General features: G+C 37.4%; 9 protein-coding genes across 9 annotated transcripts; 3 read left to right on the top strand and 6 right to left on the bottom strand.

Moving 5' to 3' along the window:
• Nucleotides 1-96: 96 nt before the first annotated feature.
• On the bottom strand, nt 97-1,707 carry BRETT_004150 (uncharacterized protein; the record flags this gene model as incomplete). Its single annotated transcript, XM_041282646.1, has 1 exon — nt 97-1,707. The coding sequence occupies one exon, from the start codon at nt 1,705-1,707 to the stop codon at nt 97-99; it is 1,611 nt and encodes a 536-aa protein (XP_041135422.1).
• Nucleotides 1,708-2,310: 603 nt separating this feature from the next.
• On the bottom strand, nt 2,311-3,369 carry BRETT_004149 (uncharacterized protein; the record flags this gene model as incomplete). Its single annotated transcript, XM_041282645.1, has 1 exon — nt 2,311-3,369. The coding sequence occupies one exon, from the start codon at nt 3,367-3,369 to the stop codon at nt 2,311-2,313; it is 1,059 nt and encodes a 352-aa protein (XP_041135421.1).
• Nucleotides 3,370-3,959: 590 nt separating this feature from the next.
• Nucleotides 3,960-5,282, top strand: BRETT_004148 (uncharacterized protein; the record flags this gene model as incomplete). The annotated part of the gene is made up of 1 exon (XM_041282644.1): nt 3,960-5,282. The coding sequence occupies one exon, from the start codon at nt 3,960-3,962 to the stop codon at nt 5,280-5,282; it is 1,323 nt and encodes a 440-aa protein (XP_041135420.1).
• Nucleotides 5,283-5,484: 202 nt separating this feature from the next.
• Nucleotides 5,485-6,369, bottom strand: BRETT_004147 (uncharacterized protein; the record flags this gene model as incomplete). Its single annotated transcript, XM_041282643.1, has 1 exon — nt 5,485-6,369. One exon carries the CDS (start codon nt 6,367-6,369, stop codon nt 5,485-5,487), a length of 885 nt encoding a protein of 294 aa, XP_041135419.1.
• Nucleotides 6,370-6,830: 461 nt separating this feature from the next.
• BRETT_004146 (uncharacterized protein) lies at nt 6,831-7,463 on the bottom strand (the record flags this gene model as incomplete). Its single annotated transcript, XM_041282642.1, has 1 exon — nt 6,831-7,463. One exon carries the CDS (start codon nt 7,461-7,463, stop codon nt 6,831-6,833), a length of 633 nt encoding a protein of 210 aa, XP_041135418.1.
• Nucleotides 7,464-7,663: 200 nt separating this feature from the next.
• BRETT_004145 (uncharacterized protein) lies at nt 7,664-10,084 on the bottom strand (the record flags this gene model as incomplete). The annotated part of the gene is made up of 1 exon (XM_041282641.1): nt 7,664-10,084. One exon carries the CDS (start codon nt 10,082-10,084, stop codon nt 7,664-7,666), a length of 2,421 nt encoding a protein of 806 aa, XP_041135417.1.
• A 316-nt stretch (nt 10,085-10,400) lies between these two features.
• Nucleotides 10,401-11,150, bottom strand: BRETT_004144 (uncharacterized protein; the record flags this gene model as incomplete). Its single annotated transcript, XM_041282640.1, has 1 exon — nt 10,401-11,150. The coding sequence occupies one exon, from the start codon at nt 11,148-11,150 to the stop codon at nt 10,401-10,403; it is 750 nt and encodes a 249-aa protein (XP_041135416.1).
• Nucleotides 11,151-11,743: 593 nt separating this feature from the next.
• SHM1 (glycine hydroxymethyltransferase shm1) lies at nt 11,744-13,292 on the top strand (the record flags this gene model as incomplete). Its single annotated transcript, XM_041282639.1, has 2 exons — nt 11,744-11,800; nt 11,874-13,292. The coding sequence occupies 2 exons, from the start codon at nt 11,744-11,746 to the stop codon at nt 13,290-13,292; spliced, it is 1,476 nt and encodes a 491-aa protein (XP_041135415.1).
• Nucleotides 13,293-13,900: 608 nt separating this feature from the next.
• Nucleotides 13,901-18,904, top strand: BRETT_004142 (uncharacterized protein; the record flags this gene model as incomplete). Its single annotated transcript, XM_041282638.1, has 1 exon — nt 13,901-18,904. The coding sequence occupies one exon, from the start codon at nt 13,901-13,903 to the stop codon at nt 18,902-18,904; it is 5,004 nt and encodes a 1,667-aa protein (XP_041135414.1).
• Between the last annotated feature and the right edge of the window lie 48 nt (nt 18,905-18,952).

Here is an 18,952-nt window from a genome sequence, read left to right as displayed (position 1 = left end):
AAATTGTGATCTCAGATGCAAAAGAATGAAAAGGAATTGTCATTTCTTCTAGTAATTTGTATATTACAAAGAGCCAAACCTTTGCAACCAACTCTCCTACTCAGTTTTAAGCTTAGAATCATCCACCGCTAGCGTAAACATCCTGTAATTACACCATATCCAAAACAATGCAAACGAACAGAACGAGATCTCAACATTACCTATAATCCAAAGATGAGGCAGAGACTTCGGAGGATCAAACACGAATTCTACAATTTGCAAACCAATAGCGGCAATATAGGAACCCACAATAATTACTCTCCAAAACAAATTGTGGGGAAGAACAGGAGTAGCTAAATTTCTGTAATGGACAGGAAGCTTAATGGCTCTTAGTGCCTTTCTGATCCAGCTAAGATTTCCCATGAGCCAGTTACTGAGTATTCCAAGAACAGCGTATTGAATTATAAGACCATCTCTTTTCAACAAAGGCCACATGGAAAATAGAGCCGCATTAAAAAACCAACAAACCATGGAAATGACGTCGGAGTCAACCTCGTTTAGCAAAAGGGTAATTGGCATCCATGGAAGCAAAATCGACTTTTCATGAACCTGAAAAGAAAACAAATAAAAGGCCATTGAGCATGATGCCAAACACCATGGAAGCAACTCTTTACGAGGCTTGAAACAAATAAGTCCACAAGAAGGCGCAATTCCAATTAAAGTAAAGACAAGAGCAATTGTCTTCAACTGACTGGTGGAAAATATACTCTTATACTTGATAAAGATATTAGTTGCACACCAGAAATTGGAGACCTTATCCTCGAATAGTCCCCTCTCAAAAGGAAACAGCCTTATAAGGCATTGCTTGATCTGGCCAATACCACCAAAAACGACAAATGGCAAAAACTCAAGGAATAAAGTAGCAATTACGGAACATCCGACAGAAACAAACCGTAAAATGCAAACCGAATGTGTTCTAGGAGATCTGAGGCAAATCCGTAATAAGTAGAAAAAGAATATTGGTGCATAGTAAAGAGCCATCTGCTTAAAACTAATGGAAAGAGTGAATAATATTGCCGCAACACAGAAATTATCATACAGAAGGTTTACCAAAGCCAGCAGGGAGAAACCAAGCATGACCGAATTGTATTGAAAGTGACCATGATCAATGATAATAAGTGCCGGCTGGTACAAAATTGCAGCAGCTATAATTGTTTGGTCAATAGTTGAGGCATTGTTATAATACCTCCCCATCCACCGGGTAAATAGTATAACTGCTGGAATGTATAGAGCGAGTTCACTAAAAAGGGCAGTAATTCGCATGTAAGACTTCAAATCTGGAGTTTCTAATCCTCGAGAAACGTTCAAAGCAAACCAACTGGAATCAATCAAGCTTCCAATCTTTCCCAAAAGCCAGGAGTGGAAGGCCGTTAGTGGTGGGTAATCTAAGCCCCAGTATTGAAGATCAAAGTAATACCATTTTCCAATAGGAAGATGTGTTGTAATTTCCATCCAGTGTCTTTGAGCCTCGAAGTCACCATACATGGGAGGTGTATTTTCACCAGAATATGGTCCAATTCCCACTGCGCAACGGACAATTAATGCAAAAACTATTATGATATATCGAGCCACCCATTGGTTTTGAGCTTTTCTGAATGGAACTAGAAAGTCATTCAAGGGTGAGCTTCGAAAAAGTGAGACAAACTTGTTTTTTCTCAACTGCCTCATATTGCAGCTTAAGCGTAGTAAAATTGACCACGGCACTTAGAAAGGGAACTGTGAAGACAACTACAATATTCCCTAGATAAAAATGGAACGTCAAATTTGTGTACGTTAATTGTTAAGATTAGTCGTCTACGCGAATTCTTTTCGCACCAAAACTTTTCAGTCAATCATCATACCTTTTAATCCCTTTTTCTCCCTTTATGTTAGTTTGTTTTAGGAGTACTCTTCTTTTAAAAATACACTGTTCTATACCTATCAATGTAAGTAGGGTACTATGGTTATTAGAAAATATCAGCCAGTTCTAGTCTCAACCACCCAGAAAATTCTACTGTATCAAACACTGCTTTGATTTCCGGAAATTTTCACTACCTTAATCTCCGGCAAAATCTTGCTGGCATATTCCAACATTATTTGATCAATGCTTTTGAAGAAGCGACGAACGAATTATGGGTTATATGATATGCTGTCTGATAGCAAGTAGGCAGATTAACTGTTGATCAGTATACAAAAACAGCCTTCATTTGAACTTCCCCAATTCACTTATCTACCAACTACTTTATAACGTAAAAAAAAGAGAAATCGAGATTATCAAGAAAATCAAATAAATTATGCTGAACAGAATCTGTATAACATTTGGCCGTGCTCTCCGACTAAATCCTTGACCGTCTTTATAATCTCCGGATGAAGAGTTGCAGTGGCTGCAATGACACCTTGACTGTTGAGAGTTCTACCACTACCAAAGTCTAACTTATTGCCAAAAATATCAGTGACTATTCCTCCACTTTCGTGCACCAAAAGCCAACCTGAGGCGTGATCCCAAATCTTTTCCCTGTAAGAAAGACTTGTTGGCAATCTCAAGTAGATTTCGGCATCTCCGTTAGCAACTGCACAGTACTTCACTTGTGAATCTAATCTAACTGGGGGCTGAGCTATCTTGAGCTTAGACTCTATTAATGACTGAAGTTCATGGGAAGAATGTCCCTTTTCGACACCTTCAACAACTCTAGCCTTGGAAAAATCGTAGTCGTTGTGTAAGTGAATTGGGTGTGATGAATCGTAAGGTGAAGTCACAGCTGCTGCTAAATCCTGGAAATATGCACCTTGACCTTTAACTGCCGTGTAAATTCCACCAATCTTACTATCTTTTTCATATAAACTATGTGGGAGATGAGGACATCCAACCACTCCAACCTGGACAACACCATCGACAATTAAGGCCAAACAAACTGCATACTGAGCACCCCTAAGAAATCCGGAAGTACCATCAATTGGATCTAAGGCCCAGATCCTTCCCTTATGTCCACCCTTTGAATTTCCCTTATCAACCGCTGAACAAAGCTCTTCAGCATTTGTGATGACACCAAGTTTGTCATTTGACACTGAGTCCGATTTTTGGACCCAGTCTATCTCCTTCAAAATCTTTGGCTCCAAGTGCTGAGATTTGATCAATGATGAATTCTCCTCACCGACAATAAGATCTTCCGGGAAGTTCTTCAGGATAGAATGGATAATAACTGCCTGAGCTGCAAAATCTCCTATGGTAACGGGAGATTTATCCTTTTTCTCAATTCCACGCTGAAGATGCTCATCTGCAATTCTCTTAGTTAATAGAGAAGCCCGCTTGACGGCTAGCTGAGCAATGTATGCTTCTTTCACAAATGACATTTCTACTGATGGAGATGATTTGATTTGCCTTTGTCGATATCTTGCGATAAAATTCTAAGGCAGCTTCGATAGAAGAGAGTCTGACTTTAAGAAGAAAAAAAAAATAGAACCATCTTACCTTTGGAAATAAATTTCTTTGAACTCCTCCTTCTCTTTTCCACCACACGTCAGTTATCCGGTATACATTTACAATGTCACGTGATTGCAACCAATTATTTTTGAATTCTGCAGATGAAAGTACAGAAAGGAATCGGGTCAGTGGAGTTGCAATTGAAAACATATGCAGGAGTATTAAAGTATGGGGAAGACTTATCTCATACCTGGAAGACAGTAAATTGGTACTGGGACAGATCTGATGTATCTTTAGATAGTCTTGGTGATGATGCTCGTATATCGTATGGTGGGGAAAAAAGAGGAAAAAGGTCTCGGGGTAAAAAAAAAAATAAAATAGCTATATGCGCTTTAAAGCATCGCATGAAAGATGAGTACAGAAATTGGAGAAGTAGATAGTCCTGTTACTAGCCTTCTCCTAACAAAGAATAGTTTTAGAGACTAGTTTATATAGAAGCGTGTTATTTATTGAGAACCAAATGACTGAATTGAACCCTAAATCGAAGCAATTGGACTTTTCCGGGGTGCCTGGATCAATAATTCTAACGGTGGCCTTACCGGTGTTGGTTTTATTCCTCTATTTATTGAGCAATGATGACTATCACTTAGTTCAAGTAAGCCTAGATTTTGAGGCTGTTAAAAACATAGTTAAAAATCAAATAATTGATAACTGGAGGGATTGCTTCTTCAACTATAATTGTTGGATCGCCTATTGCAGTTGGTTTTTTGGCTTGGCAGTGATGGATTTAATTATTCCGGGTAAATGGATGCAAGGTGTTCAATTAAGGGATGGATCCAAGCTTTGGTATTTGATAAATGGAAAAGAGTTAAGTTTGGCATTGATAACTGTGCTATTGGGTCGCATTTATTATATTGGCGATTTTAATCTTCCTGAACTTGCATTTCTCTATGAAAATATTCTTCCTTTGATTGTCACCACATGGGAGTTTTCAATTATATTGGCTACATTCTGCTATATTGGATCATTCATACCATTGATTGGAAAGAATGGTAAGGGTACAAAAGAGCGTATCCTAGCTGTTGGCGGAAACTCCGGAAACCCTATGTTTGACTGGTTCATAGGGAGAGAGCTCAATCCTAGAGTGGGATACTGGGATATTAAACTATTCTGTGAGTTACGGCCAGGAATGCTTCTTTGGTTCTTATTGAACATTGCGTACGTACAGAAACAGTATCTAAAGTTAGGATACGTCACAAATTCACTACTAATGGTGAATATTTTCCAGTTCATTTATATATTTGATGGTGTCTTAAACGAAGAGGGCTGCTTAACAATGATAGACATTACAACGGACGGATTTGGATTTATGCTTGCGTTTGGTGATCTATGCTGGGTTCCAATGACATATTCTCTCCAAGCACGTTATCTTTCTTTAATGGAGTTCAACTTACCATTATGGGCAGTGGTCATGATAACAGTGATAATGTTAAGCGGCTTCTGGATCTTCAAGTCGGCCAACAACCAGAAATCCTACTTTAGACAAGGAAAGCTTCCAAACATGAAAAGTATACAAACGGAATCAGAAACAAAGTTATTGGTGGATGGATGGTGGGGTTTGGCCCAACACATAAACTACTTTGGAGATATTCTTATAGCATTAAGTTGGTGCCTAACTACTGGTTTCAACACTCCGTTGACCTATTTCTACGTCTCGTACTTTGCTTGCCTACTTTTGGATAGACAGAAAAGAGATGAGGCTAAGTGCAGCAAGAAGTATGGAAAGTATTGGAAACAATATACAGAACATGTTCCTTGGAAGATCATTCCATTCGTTTACTAAGCTTGAATCAACAATTCATCTGTCATTTTTTTTTATTTAAGAACATACATATAAACTGAATGTAAGAAAAGGGAAGAAATCAAAAGAATAAAAACAGGGGAAAAATGATATAAGAAGAAGCAAAATCGGAACTAAGAAGTAAATAAAAGGATGCTTAGACGTCAAAATTGACTAATTATAAGCATACCAGTTCTTATTTTACTTATTGCGCTTTCTTGTTGGTATTGACCGGCTTGTCAAAGGCAGCGTAACTAATCTGAATACTGTTTAACCATTTAAAAGCCACATATAAGACGCCCAACAAAAACCCAGAAACAATAATTGCCATCCAGATTCCAGATGAGAAAAATGCGTAGTTATCTAATAGAGATCCAGAAGTCTTTGAGAATTTCTTAGTGGCCTTTGCAGTTTCGTAGACATGCGCTTCCTCATCTCCATTCAATTGTGCATAGGCCTCTGAAAATGAATTTTTCAAATCTTGCTCCACTTTGTCATAGTCGACTTCATCATCATCGTTGTCTCTTTTTTTCTTTTCACTCTTGAGCACAGGCAAGCCTTGCACGAATATACTACTTGGAACAGAATCGCTTTCAAAAACAGCACTTAACAAATCTGTTAAATCTTTCGAGTTCTTGTTGTAAACATCAACAACTTTAACAGTATCTGGAGAAGACAATGCATCTATTAATTGTTTGGCGGAAAGTCCATTTGCATCAATTTTCTTTATACTCTGACACACGCTTGAAATTGGGGCCTCTTTATTTATTTGGCTGTAGACAACGTTATTTGAGAAGACTTTAAATGGATACTTGAGAGACTTTGAGGCATTCTCTATATCATCACTATTGTCAAGTCCATGTATCTGTAAATACAGAATATAAGGATCTGATGAGTAGCTGCACACATCCCCCGTTAACATTTGAATTTCCTTGTTTGTATCATCCTCCTTTGCAATGTAGTGTGTCTCGTCGATTGTAAGATATGGTGATGAAATCAGTAATGGTGACGCATTGGCAAATGATATTTTAGCTTGCACAACTGAGGTTAAAGCCACATTCGCAAACGCCAATAATGATCCGTATCTCATTTTCAAGAACTTTAATTAGCAAGACAATAATACGGTATGAAGCAAGCTATCAATTATTCAAAGAAAAAGTGAATCTTAACATCAAAGCATTGGAGCATGTGTTATCGCCATTTCGGCCCGACCAGAAAGCTTCCTGTATTTTTATTCTATTTTATTTTTTTCTCCCTCGCGGCAGGAAACGAAAATAAAATTGCCAAGCAGCAGCCAGCAAGCTAATTCAGATTTCGATACCTACCGTATTCAATCCAGTGTAGGGGAGAAAAAAAGAAGCTTCGGCTGAGTTACGAGATTCAGTTCCCTACAACGCAAACTCCGAGGCTTTCGCATAAAGAAGAGCGCAAAAAAAAAATAAAAAAAAATAAAAAAAAAAATAATCATAATGCAAAAGTTGTACTTCTTGAAAATTAAATTAAGATCTAGTATACAATAAATCAAACCAATTGGAGTCCTATGCCAATGGATCAAGCAAAGCTGACACTTTTCTTCGGCTTCTTAGATTTAGCACTGCCAGATTCCGCTCCAACATTCTTAGATAATCTCTTCTTAAGTCTCGAGGCTCTTCTCCTTTCAGATCTTGCCTGAGAAGCACTACTTTTAAGTTCATCTTTCGCGTTCTCCAACTCCTGTCTTTTGACGGATTCTTTCCGCTCGATCTCGGTTCTTCTTAATTCGCGAACGTCCTCAAGCCTTCTTGCCTTTTCTAACTTTGATTCATTAACTTCATCCTTACCGTCATTTATCTGCTTGATTAATCTTGTCAACAATACACTATCACCATCCGCCACGAACTTCTTACCTTTCTTCTTACCTTTCTTCTTGATGGCACCCGGATTTATCGACTCATTTAGAACTGGAATATCTAACTCTTTCTCGCTGTATTTCTTTGCCTGCTTTTTCTTTCCATATAACTGTGTCGTCATTAAAAACTTCTTTAGCTTTGTTCCCTTAAGAGGCTTTTTGGAAGACTTTAATGTAAGCTCAGGCTGGTTTATAAGAACATTACGTGCCTCGGCATTTTCCTTCAATTCAGGAGTGACATTCTTGGTAGGAACCTGTTTGCGATCGTGAACTGCGTTTCTTCTCCTTTTTCCCATCTTGATTTTGAATTACAAGAATGATATTGTATATTTTGTGACTGTGCCTAATAGATGCTCTTCAACAAGGAACAAATCAGTTGTCTAAAATAGTTCGTCATGGTAGAATCCATTTAAGCTGCAAGAAGAACTTGTCAAGCGAAAATTTTCGAGCCATCTTTTTTTTTAATTTTATTCTTCTTTTTTTTGGAGAAAAATATTCATAGGTGATTTCTATTGTTATCATCCTTGTCGCTTAAAGCATCACCGGACTCACTCTCCATAGACTCAGTATCCATCTTAGAAATATTATTTTGTGAATATGGCAAAGATATTGACCTTGAGTCTGAACTCATGGGTTCTGAATTGCTTCCTGTAGGTATTCCATCAAATAGGGCGATGTGCAAGCCTCTCTTAGAAGTTAGTAATGAGTCGATCCTATAAGCATCAATATTGCTAGAGATCTCAAAAAGCATTTTCAATTTTAATGTTCTCAGATCTTGTTCGGAAAGATGCGTTAAATCTAATTTTGAAGAGTCTTGCTCGCGGCTTCTCGCCTTTGTCACACTCATTTGCTGCATTATACTGCTTTGCAAAACTTCTGGTATGTTATGATCGATGGCTGTTGCATCATTTCTGGAGAAACTCTCACCAACATTCTCCCGATTAAGGACTTGGTATTCTTCCTGCTTTTTCTTGAGCTTGATGTTCTCTATATGATCGACTTTTGGTTCCGCCGAAATCGGTATTGCAGATCGAATATATCCTAAATATGATTTAAGTATCGTCAATAATTCTTCCTTCGATTGAAATTCTTTCGTATGGTCACACCTCAAGGATCTCACAAATAATTTGGAAAGAAGTGATTCCCTTTGCAATAACCCTTTTGGAACGCAAAGATCATTATACAACTTAAAAAGCTTTTTTTTCTTGTTCGTAGCTTCTGACGTTTCTAACATATAACTTTTGCCTGAAGATGTTTTGGAATTACCATCATTTCCTTTAATTTCTTTTGGAATTGCAGTCAAATTAGTAATCATAGAGTCTCGGCATATATCAGATGCAGTATGGCTCATGTTTACTTCAAAATCCTCCCCATTTTTCGAGAAACACAACTCAAAGGGGGAACTGTTTAATGGAAAATTTCCGTCATAGTTCCAAATCTTCTGCTTGTATTCATCTATTTCACTAATCAACTTTTCGGGGTCAATAGTCACTTCATTTACATTCAAAATATTCTGGAGCAATGTGAACTCGTCAAACGATTTTTCTAAAATCACGTTCTCCGATTTGTCATCTTTGATTATAAATTTGCTGATCCAATCAATCTTTATTCCCTTAAGAAGACCTTTGCTGTTCAAATGCAGAAGTAACAATTGAAGCTCTTTTTCTGAAACATGTAGTTTGTTGCATAATTTAACAATAGAAATGGAAGAAAATGCCCGAATATACTTTAAAATATACTTTACCTTTATCAAGGCAGTGATTTCCGGGATAAAACGTGATAAAAACACACTTTCACATACAATTGTTTTGAATGGATCATGACTAACAATGCATAAATACCTGTCAATATTAACCTCATGAACGACCTTATAGAGTTCCATTAAAATACAAATTCGTTGTTCGGACAGGAAACCTTGAAAGTCATTCGATTTAAATGGATTGATCTCAGACTCGCTAAGAATATTACTGATGATAAATTTCACTAGTACGGCCGTACGATGATTATCACCACATTCATTAAATGCTTTGAATGAATCCTGAAAGCACACATTTGCCTCATTATATTCGGTATCATACATATGAATTATACCGGAACTTTCTTTGATAGTACCTATGATTCTAGATTGTGGAATAGCAGACTTTGTATATTCAACCATTCCTGACAATCTTATAAGTTCATCAAGATCAAATCTATGTCTTACAGTAAGTGCCATTTCAGATGCTATAATATCCATTAGAAATGCATCCTTTAGTGAAGTCGCACATGTTCCAACTGTCTTCTCAAGCTTTGAAAGGAGAGCAGAAGCCTTGTCAAAATTTCCTTGCAATACAAATGTATTTGCTAAATACAATGATGCTCGAATAAGGATTTTGTGCTCCTTAGTATTTGGCAACTTTTTGTTTGAAACATGATCAATGAATAACTGATAGATCTTTTGGAGTATGACCGGCGCAATATTTGAACTTCGGTCATACCTATAAAGTAATTTTGTCATCGATGAATCCCCGTATGCCTTTTCAACTGTATCAACAAGTTCAAAAAAGATACTTAAAAATGAAAGGATTGAATCGTTTTCCCCAAGTTCTTCATATACCTTAATAGCTTGTTTAACTGCTTTAAAAATGAATATGTTTCCAGAGTAATGAGAATCATACCTGAGATCTACCAGCTTTTTAAATGAATCTAAAGCCGCAGTATAGTTTTCATCCTCCTTATGCATTTTCCCGGTAAAATAAAGTGACTCCAGATCCAACTTTTCTGTATTTCCATCACCACTATTGCTATCATTACCATTCACATCGTCTACATTTTCTGCTTGTGCATCATCTTCCATTTCATTATCAGAATCATCCTCTTCAAAAGAGAATTCCTCTTCGTTTTCGTCATCATAGATATCGTCTTCCCAATCAGACATCTTCTAACTGGGATAATGGCAATATATCTAAATGTGGCATGCAAAGCAAAAGCCATTACTATCGTATTTATTTGTAGAAGGACATCGGTAGCGATTTAATAATATCCACAAAAAATAGTCGCGACTTTCATTTTGTACGTATTCTAAGTTCAAACGCTTTAAATTGGTTCGAATGATTTCATTCATTTTTCTTCTCTAAAATCTGTTATCCGAACATACATTTATTACATGGAAATGAAATACCGTTTCGTCCAAAAAATCATTATTATACAAATGTCATGACAATTACGTAGGGAAGTAATTTTGATACGTAGGCTTAGTTCGGCGATAAGTTTCGTGTCAGTTCCTCCATTTCAAAGCGCTCAGCATCCAAGAAATCCTCGAGTTGCTGTTCTTGCTCCTGCTTCATGATTAAATATCTATCTGTGTTATTATGGTCATCCTGAATATCGCACATATCATTATCAAGAAATCTGTTAACGTCATTTATCTGATTTTGCCCGGCTTCTTTTTCAATATGGTGCTTCATATCCAGATCTTCCTGCTTGAGCACAAAATCACCCATTGATCCTCTGTAGTTAGTTTTCAACGCTTCTCGTCGTTCATTTCTATCATGCTGCCGTATTAAATACCTGTTTGTTTTACTATGCCTGTCCGATCGCATTGTGGGGTGCAATTGAATACTATCTGGTCTTTTCTGCTGATCTCGTTGCTGGAATTCAAGAGGGCGAAACATCTTGTCTATGCGTTCATGCAATTTATTATCGGCATTGTATAGATCATTTGTATGGTTAGAGACTGCGTCATTTTTGGGTTCGATTCGATATGGAGAACTCTGATCAAAGTATGCAGGGGCATCCATGCTATCTTTTATCGGTGAGCTATTCATATTTAAAGCGTGAGCTTTGTTTAAAGCTTGATTATAATCAATTTCATTTAAATTTTTGCTATTTCCCCCGTATTCTGACATGAACATTCCACCTTCATCTAAAGGAGATGTCTTGAAATGCGTTTCACTAAATATGGAATCCGGCGTGGAAGGTGGTGACCTATAGTTTGATTTCATTACGAAAACCAAAAAAAAAGCTTTAAATATACTTCACTAAACTCTGATCCAATTTTCGTTGATTGGCAAGTTGTGAAAAGAAGACACGGGTAATAACAGCAGATATTAAATAAAAGTTGGCTAGTCGTGTTTGCTTTACAATTGACGCGGAGGGACACGCCTTCACCTTTAGGGGGCCCCTATTTTTTTTTTTTTTTTTTATTTATTATTTTTTTTTAGGCATCGGGAAGAAGTCATTGTGCGAAAACATTTTGATTCAGATATGGCGATTAATTTTTCATAATTAAAATTTCCGACATAAATTGAATTTTATAAGTCATAAAAATCGCATCGATTGGCTTTTAGCACAAACTGGTAAGTAAGTGAACTCGAAGGAGGGAGAGAAAAAATAAATAAAATAAAAATTGAGAGTACGTTAAATTAGTCGTCGTCCTATTATTATTAGTCTAATTTTTCAGCCTTCTCGGTATAAATACATGTGCACATCGTGCACATTTAACTGAAGCCAAAAGCATTTTTTTCCTGTTCAAACGCAGTATCAACAAGGTCCACTACTAGTTGCTAAATCATAACATATACACGGCACTTGCAGAATGTTTTCCAGATCTGTTCTTAAATCAGCCTCCAACACCTGGCGTTTCACTGTGAAGGTAAGCACACACAATCTTAGTCACATCATATTCTCTTTCCGATATACTAACATTTTATGATTCATTCCAATAGAGATACTCCAGCTTGGCACCAAAGTCATTGGCATTGCTGTCAGAGCATGTCAACCAGATTGACCCTGAGATGTCCAGCATCCTGAAAAAGGAGCAGGACAGACAGAGAAATTCCATCACCTTGATTCCATCCGAGAACTTCACTTCCAAGGCTGTGATGGATCTTCTTGGCTCAGAGATGCAGAACAAGTACTCTGAGGGTTACCCAGGTAACAGATACTACGGTGGTAACGAGTTCATCGACGAAGCTGAGCTTCTCTGCCAAAAGAGAGCTCTTGAAGTGTATGGTTTAGATCCAGCCAAGTGGGGAGTTAATGTGCAGGCAATGTCCGGTGCCCCAGCTAATCTTTACACCTACTCTGCTCTCATGAGGGTCGGTGATAGACTTATGGGTCTTGATCTTCCTCACGGAGGACATTTGTCTCACGGTTACCAGACAAACAGCAAAAAGATTTCTTTCGTCTCCAAGTACTTCCAGACTATGCCTTACAGAGTTGATGAGAAGACTGGTTTGATCGACTATGACATGCTTGAGAAGACTGCCACCCTGTTCAGACCTAAAATCATCGTTGCCGGTGCTTCTGCCTACCCAAGGATGATCGACTACAAGAGAATGAAACAGATTGCTGACAGTGTTGGTGCTTACCTTATGTCTGATATGGCACATATCTCTGGTATGGTTGCAGCCGGTGTCACTGACTCTCCATTCCCATACTCTGATATTGTCACAACCACCACCCACAAGTCTCTCAGAGGTCCAAGAGGTGCAATGATTTTCTTCAGAAAGGGTATCAGAAAGGTCACCAAGAAGGGAAAGAAGATTCCATACGACCTTGAAGACAAAATCAACTTCTCTGTGTTCCCAGCACACCAAGGTGGTCCACACAACAATGTCATTGCTGCATTGGCCGTCGCTTTGAAGCAGGCAGAGACTCCTGAGTTCAAGGAATACCAGAAGAACATCGTTGATAATGCTGTTGCATTCGCTGAGTCTCTCAAGAAGAGAGGATTTGAGATGGTTACCGGTGGTACCAACACGCATTTGATTCTTATTGACTTGAGAAACAAGAACATCGATGGTGCTAGAGTTCAGGCTATTTTGGAGAGAGTGAATATTGCTGCCAACAAGAACACCATCCCAACCGATAAGTCTGCCATGTTCCCAGCCGGTCTCAGAGTTGGAACTCCTGCTATGACCACAAGAGGATTCAATGCTCCAGAGTTCGACAAGGTTGCAGAGTTTATCGATAAGGCTGTTCAGATTTCCGTTTCTTTAGAGGCAAAGGAGCAGGGAACAAAGAAGATGGAGAAACTTGCCAGTTTTGAAAAGCTAGCTGACGCTGATCCTAGAGTGAAGGCTCTTGACAAGGAGGTTGTCGAATTTGTTTCCAAGTATCCTGTTCCAGGCGATAAGGCTTGAGGAAACCATGTTGTAGTGTTTACATTTAGATTTCTATTAATATGGTGCAATAATTTTTATTATATCTCGATTTTGGTATTTAATTGTAGTATTGCTCAGTACGATTTGTTTGGGAATTGATATTACCGTATTAAATTTGAGGGGATAGAGAAATATTACACATACAGGTATGGATGCAATTTTTTATTATGAAACTACAGGAAATCCTGATCACAGGGAAAATGCCTCATACAGAAATCTGTTGAAAGCTGATAATTTCAAATTTCATCAAAATGAATATTATATCTTGTATTCTACTGTAGCAAAAGCTCTTTTGTTAGTCTGAAGAACTGTATTCATTATGTTCGGTTTCCCCTTAATTCTTCTAGTTATTTCCAATGAGACAAAGCCATTAGGCGCCGCGCGAAAACTAAGGTAAGGTAAACAGTGAGATCCAAAAAGTAAACATATTTTCAAGCCATTTTTTTTTTTGATTTGGTACTTCTCTACTACTTTTCATGATTCAGCAAGGTGATATATATCTCTATTTCTACGGCATAATCTCAAGCTTGGCAACCTCTGAATTCGTGGCATCAACTAGTATTTTTTGAAAATTGCATTAATCACATATGGAGCGTCAAGAAAGCCTTCGCTCATTGGAAACAGAGCTACAACAGCTGGTAAGCGTATCCAAGATTAACTTGCCATCTACTTCCATACAACTTGAAACCATATCACGAATTAAGTCCATTACAACATTTCTTGTTAATAGCTCACCTGGTGTTTTAGCTGATGATTCTGTTTTCAATATTATCACGCTTTGTGATGATATTCTTCTATGCTTTAAGAATGAGTATTCGCGATCGGTAAAGATATTAATGAACTTACTAGAGGTATTATCGGCAAAGGGTCCTTCTCAAATTGTAAGAAAGTGCCTTTTCACGATACACAGCATGCTAGTTAGTTTATGTCAAGGAAATCAGATACATGACACCACAAAGTCGTTACATTTATTTGATGGCCTGAAATACAGTGATACCGCATTCAAAAATGATACTGAGCATGTGATTATACGGTATTTTTCAGTGTCTCTTTCCTTTATATCGAAGCATCCGGATCACTTCACTACAGCTGAAGTAATGCGGTTCACAAAAGCTGATACTCCATTCTTTTGTTGGTTATATATGACTCCAAAAGAAACATCTCAGCCATATATGAAACATATCAGTTTTGCATTTAAAGCATTGTCCAAGTCCGCAGAAACAGAAACCCAGACTCTCCGATATCTTATACGTTACTTCGTCTGCCTGGTGATAGAAGCAGAAAATGTTGAAATGTTGAAGAATACAATAATAAGCGATATTCAGGAAAAGACACAACATTTGAGTTCCTACGAAATGAATACTATAAGAGATGACGTTTATTTGGTGATAAAGGCTTTTCATATGGATGGACCACGCTCACAGCAGATAGAAGTTCTTAGAAATGCGTTTCATATCCACCAACCATTATCAGAATTCAAAATTGATAATCTCACAGATTTACCCAAGCTTCTTGACAATCTTCAATTGTCCGACTATGCAACTCTTTCAAGATTCCTCAATGATCACACAGATGAAGAATTGTTGGAAAGCTTTTTGTTCAGAAAAGGACTTTATAAAGTTCTCAAGTCAGTCGATATGTCTCAAAATTCTTCCCAGGTTTTGGTTATCTCAATTCTTGCGTACATGGAACGTGTGTCGTCAAAAAGAAGTTGTCTTTCAATTACGGGAGTACTTCACATACTGGATTACATTACAATACGTATTAAGGATATGAGCCCAGATGGGAATGAACCCTTCCTAAATTCATGCCTCCAACATTTACTCCATATATTTGAAAAACGACAACAAGTGAAGCGGATGAAAAATTTGAGTAGTTTATATTACAATTTTGCCACAACATTATATCATGAGCATCGACAAACTTGTGTCAGCTTCTGGAATAATTCTCTTGAAATAGAAACTGATTTGAAGAACCATCATCACCCATATAATGATCACCTACTGAAAAAATCCATTAGAATATGCAATTTTTTAATTGAGCTGGCCAAATTTGATGAAGCATCTAAAGTTTTATCTGCCTGCTTTTCTGATCAATCGTATAATGCAGAACTATCGATCAACGATCTTTTTGCATGTCTAAAGGGGAAAAATGGGAATTTCATGAAATTGGCATGCAAGTTGATTCTGAAATCACAGAATGTCAAATTTCTCTGGGCTTTGTCCAAAAATCAAAGTTTGATCACATGTGTGTCCCTTGAGGTTTGCACTATGCTGACACAAATGTTGGAAGCAAAAGCCCAGCCTTTGATCACAAAGATCATTTTGATGCTGAAAGTTAATCTTACGGATATCGGCCTTTTTCTGTTGTTTATTTCAAAGATTTCTTTCATAATAAAGTTTAGCATTACTTTTAAGTCAATAGGAAACCTGAAAATTTTAAAAGAGTCTGCAGCTTATGACTTGCGAGGAGTGATCAAGGCACATTTGTACTTACTTCAAGCATACTCCTCTCCAAGAAACATGGAAAAGTTACTTTTCAATGCCTATCGATGTATTACTACTAGAGAATACAAAGCTGACTACACACCATGCGATTATGAGGTAGACGTTTTGGCTACGGTTTCTAGAGTATTTCAGTATCACAATCTCATGAAGTTTATGATAGCACCCCTTGAGAATTCTCTCAAGGAATGTACATTTACAAAATCGCAGCGTCAGAAAGTGTTATTTGAGCTTTCAAGTTGCTATAATCGCTTGGGATTAAAAAAGCACGCATCATCACTAGATATTAAGCCAGGATGTGATGCAAGTTCAAAAATTATGTGGGCACTACATAACTGCATGCTTATTGAAATTGATAGCCATGTTTTCATGCCACAAGATATGATTAAGAAATCGTATAATAAACTAATGAGTGCGATAGTCAATGATAATGACTTCACTTTTAAAGGGAAAAGGGACAGCTCTCTCATAATTGATCTAATTTTTCTTTTGGCTCGGGTATCCCATCTGCATGCTTTATTATCTATGAATTTTGGTCACCCTTCCGCTTCAGTGTTATCATTTAAGAGAAGTATACGGATTCTCCAATCTGTATTGAAAAACTTTCTGTTGCCAAACTCTTCACTGTCATTGACTTTAAATGAGAAGATGTTAACAACATGTGAATACTCTATGAGGTCTGTTGAAGGCTACAATTCACTGTTGAATTGTTTGTTTCATTATGGACTAGGAAAAGAAATTGATTACTTTATAAAGGAATACTGGTCATTTGTTGAAACTCAGCCATCAAAATATGTTCACTGTTCTTGCCTGATTGATTCTGCATTATTCGAAGCATTAAGAGGACGTTACAAGGAGGCTGCGGATTGCCTATCTGCTGGCACATCTGAGTATAAAACTTTGACATTCGTTGGAGAAAATCAATTGCATATTTTGGCAGTTCAGCAGATGGTATATCATCAGTCGCAAAACTCAGATGATTTTACAAACGCTGCTGAACGTTATGATTCGATAATGGATAACTTATTAACATTTAAAGAGCATCCTCTTAATTCATGTGATGACTCTGAGCATAGAGATGAGCACCTTTATATACAGGATCAGGAATATTTGCGTTCGGAATGGTCTCGCTGTCAAAGAATAAGATCACTTGATAACATGGTGAAGATGAATCTGCACGCCATAATGAGTAACGACACGATAACAAAAAGTCAGTACGAATTACAAAAGATCAATGAAGAGATTCAAAAGAAGATCGGTTCTCAAACGTTGGAATTTCTAATTTCATACCCACTTTACTGTTCTACCGAAAATCAAGCTTCATTATCTTCATACGCGAGTTCATTTAACAAACGTATACTTGCTATGAATTCTTTTCAAATTTGTTCACAAATGTCAAGCAGGGAGAGGAAAAGCATGATGGAAACATTAACAACAGTTTTCAATTGCTTGATACCATTTCAAAAAGAGGCTGATCTCCACGCTATTTATCAATTTCTAAGTATTTCCTATGATCAAAATAGGTTTGAACCTTTTATTATTGAAAAAGAACTTGCTTGTCAAATTGAGGATCCAAAGACGGTACTACCTCCAAGATTGATGGATACCAACTTCGATATAAAGCTTTTATCGAATAGTCGGAAACTTTGTGATCTTCTCCCTCAGAATTGGGCAGTAATCTCCATTGACACACATAATACCAAGGATTTCTTAACTTTAACAAAGTATCTGGCCGGCGGCTCGTCTCCTATAATGGTGAATATTCCTTTGACTAAAGCAGAAAACGGATCAAGAAATATGTTTTCGGTAAAGTTCGCAATACATGAATTTGAGGACATCATCCAGAAAAGCGATGCCACTACTAGTTATAGAGTTACGTCTTCAATAAAGACTAAGCAGGATAGAGTTGCTTGGTGGACGGCAAGAAGGTCTCTAGATAATGACTTGGAAAATCTCTTGATGAGGATTGAGACTGTCTGGTTTGGTGGTCTTTCCTCATTATTTGGTGATTTCATCTTTGATGTGAAGATTTTGAAAGCATTCAAGAGTAGTTTTGTCAGTATAATTGCTGATAATCTTACTAAAGCCGGTTCTGAACACACCGTCATTGAAAAACTCCGGAGTATTGTTCCCGAACTGTTCTCTCTATTCTTACAATTAGCAATGAATCCCTCTGACAACTATATGGAGGACTTACTATTTTACTTTTTGGATGCAATTACTGGACTTGGGAGAGAATTTGATTACCGTCGATTAGACATGGATTCTCTGTATACAGATATTATTGCACTTTGCAATAAAACAATTAGTGATATCGATTGTGAATCATTGAGACATATTGAACATACGGTTCTTGTACTTTCGGACGGTTGCGTTAAATTACCATGGGAATCAATTCCATCTTTACGAGGAAAGTCTGTGTCTAGAATGCCGAGTATTACTCAACTTGTTGAATATCTAAAGAATTTTGGCACCTTGATTTCTGAAGGTGTTAGCGCAGATAACGGTTATTACATTTTGAATCCAGGTGGTGATTTGGTCAAGACTGAATCCAGATTCAAAGAGAAATTTGAAGTTATGTCTGGGTGGTCTGGAATTACAGGAAAACGGCCATCAGAAGAAACAATACTGAATGCCCTAAGTAAGAAGGAGCTTTACTTTTATGCTGGTCATGGCGGAGGAGAGCAATATATTAGATCAAAATCTATTCAAAAATTCGAGAAACTTCCCCCATGTTTGCTTCTTGGCTGTTCATCGGGAAGTCTTCATGTGTCAGGTATATGTCATTCCTACGGTACTGTGTACAACTACATTATCGGGAAAAGTCCCATGATATTGGCAAATCTCTGGGATGTCACAGATAAAGATATCGACCGGTTTACGCTCAATACTCTGGAAAAATGGGGGCTTTTTGTCGATTATGATTCGATTGACATCGTCGATTCGCTGGATAATTTCGAGAATGATAACAATCACACGCTTTGTGAATGCGTCGCCAAAAGCAGAAACTCGTGCAAGTTGAAGTATTTAAACGGGGCGGCCCCAGTTGTGTACGGACTTCCACTTAAATTGAAGTTGAATAGTTGATAAGTCATAGTTAATGATATTAATAAATAGTATAATGAGAAAAGTGCT

The sequence above is a fragment of the Brettanomyces bruxellensis genome, chromosome 5, assembly GCF_011074885.1.
Source record: "Brettanomyces bruxellensis chromosome 5, complete sequence".
Classification (NCBI taxonomy): domain Eukaryota; kingdom Fungi; phylum Ascomycota; class Pichiomycetes; order Pichiales; family Pichiaceae; genus Brettanomyces; species Brettanomyces bruxellensis.
This window is presented reverse-complemented; position numbering and strand designations above follow the sequence as displayed.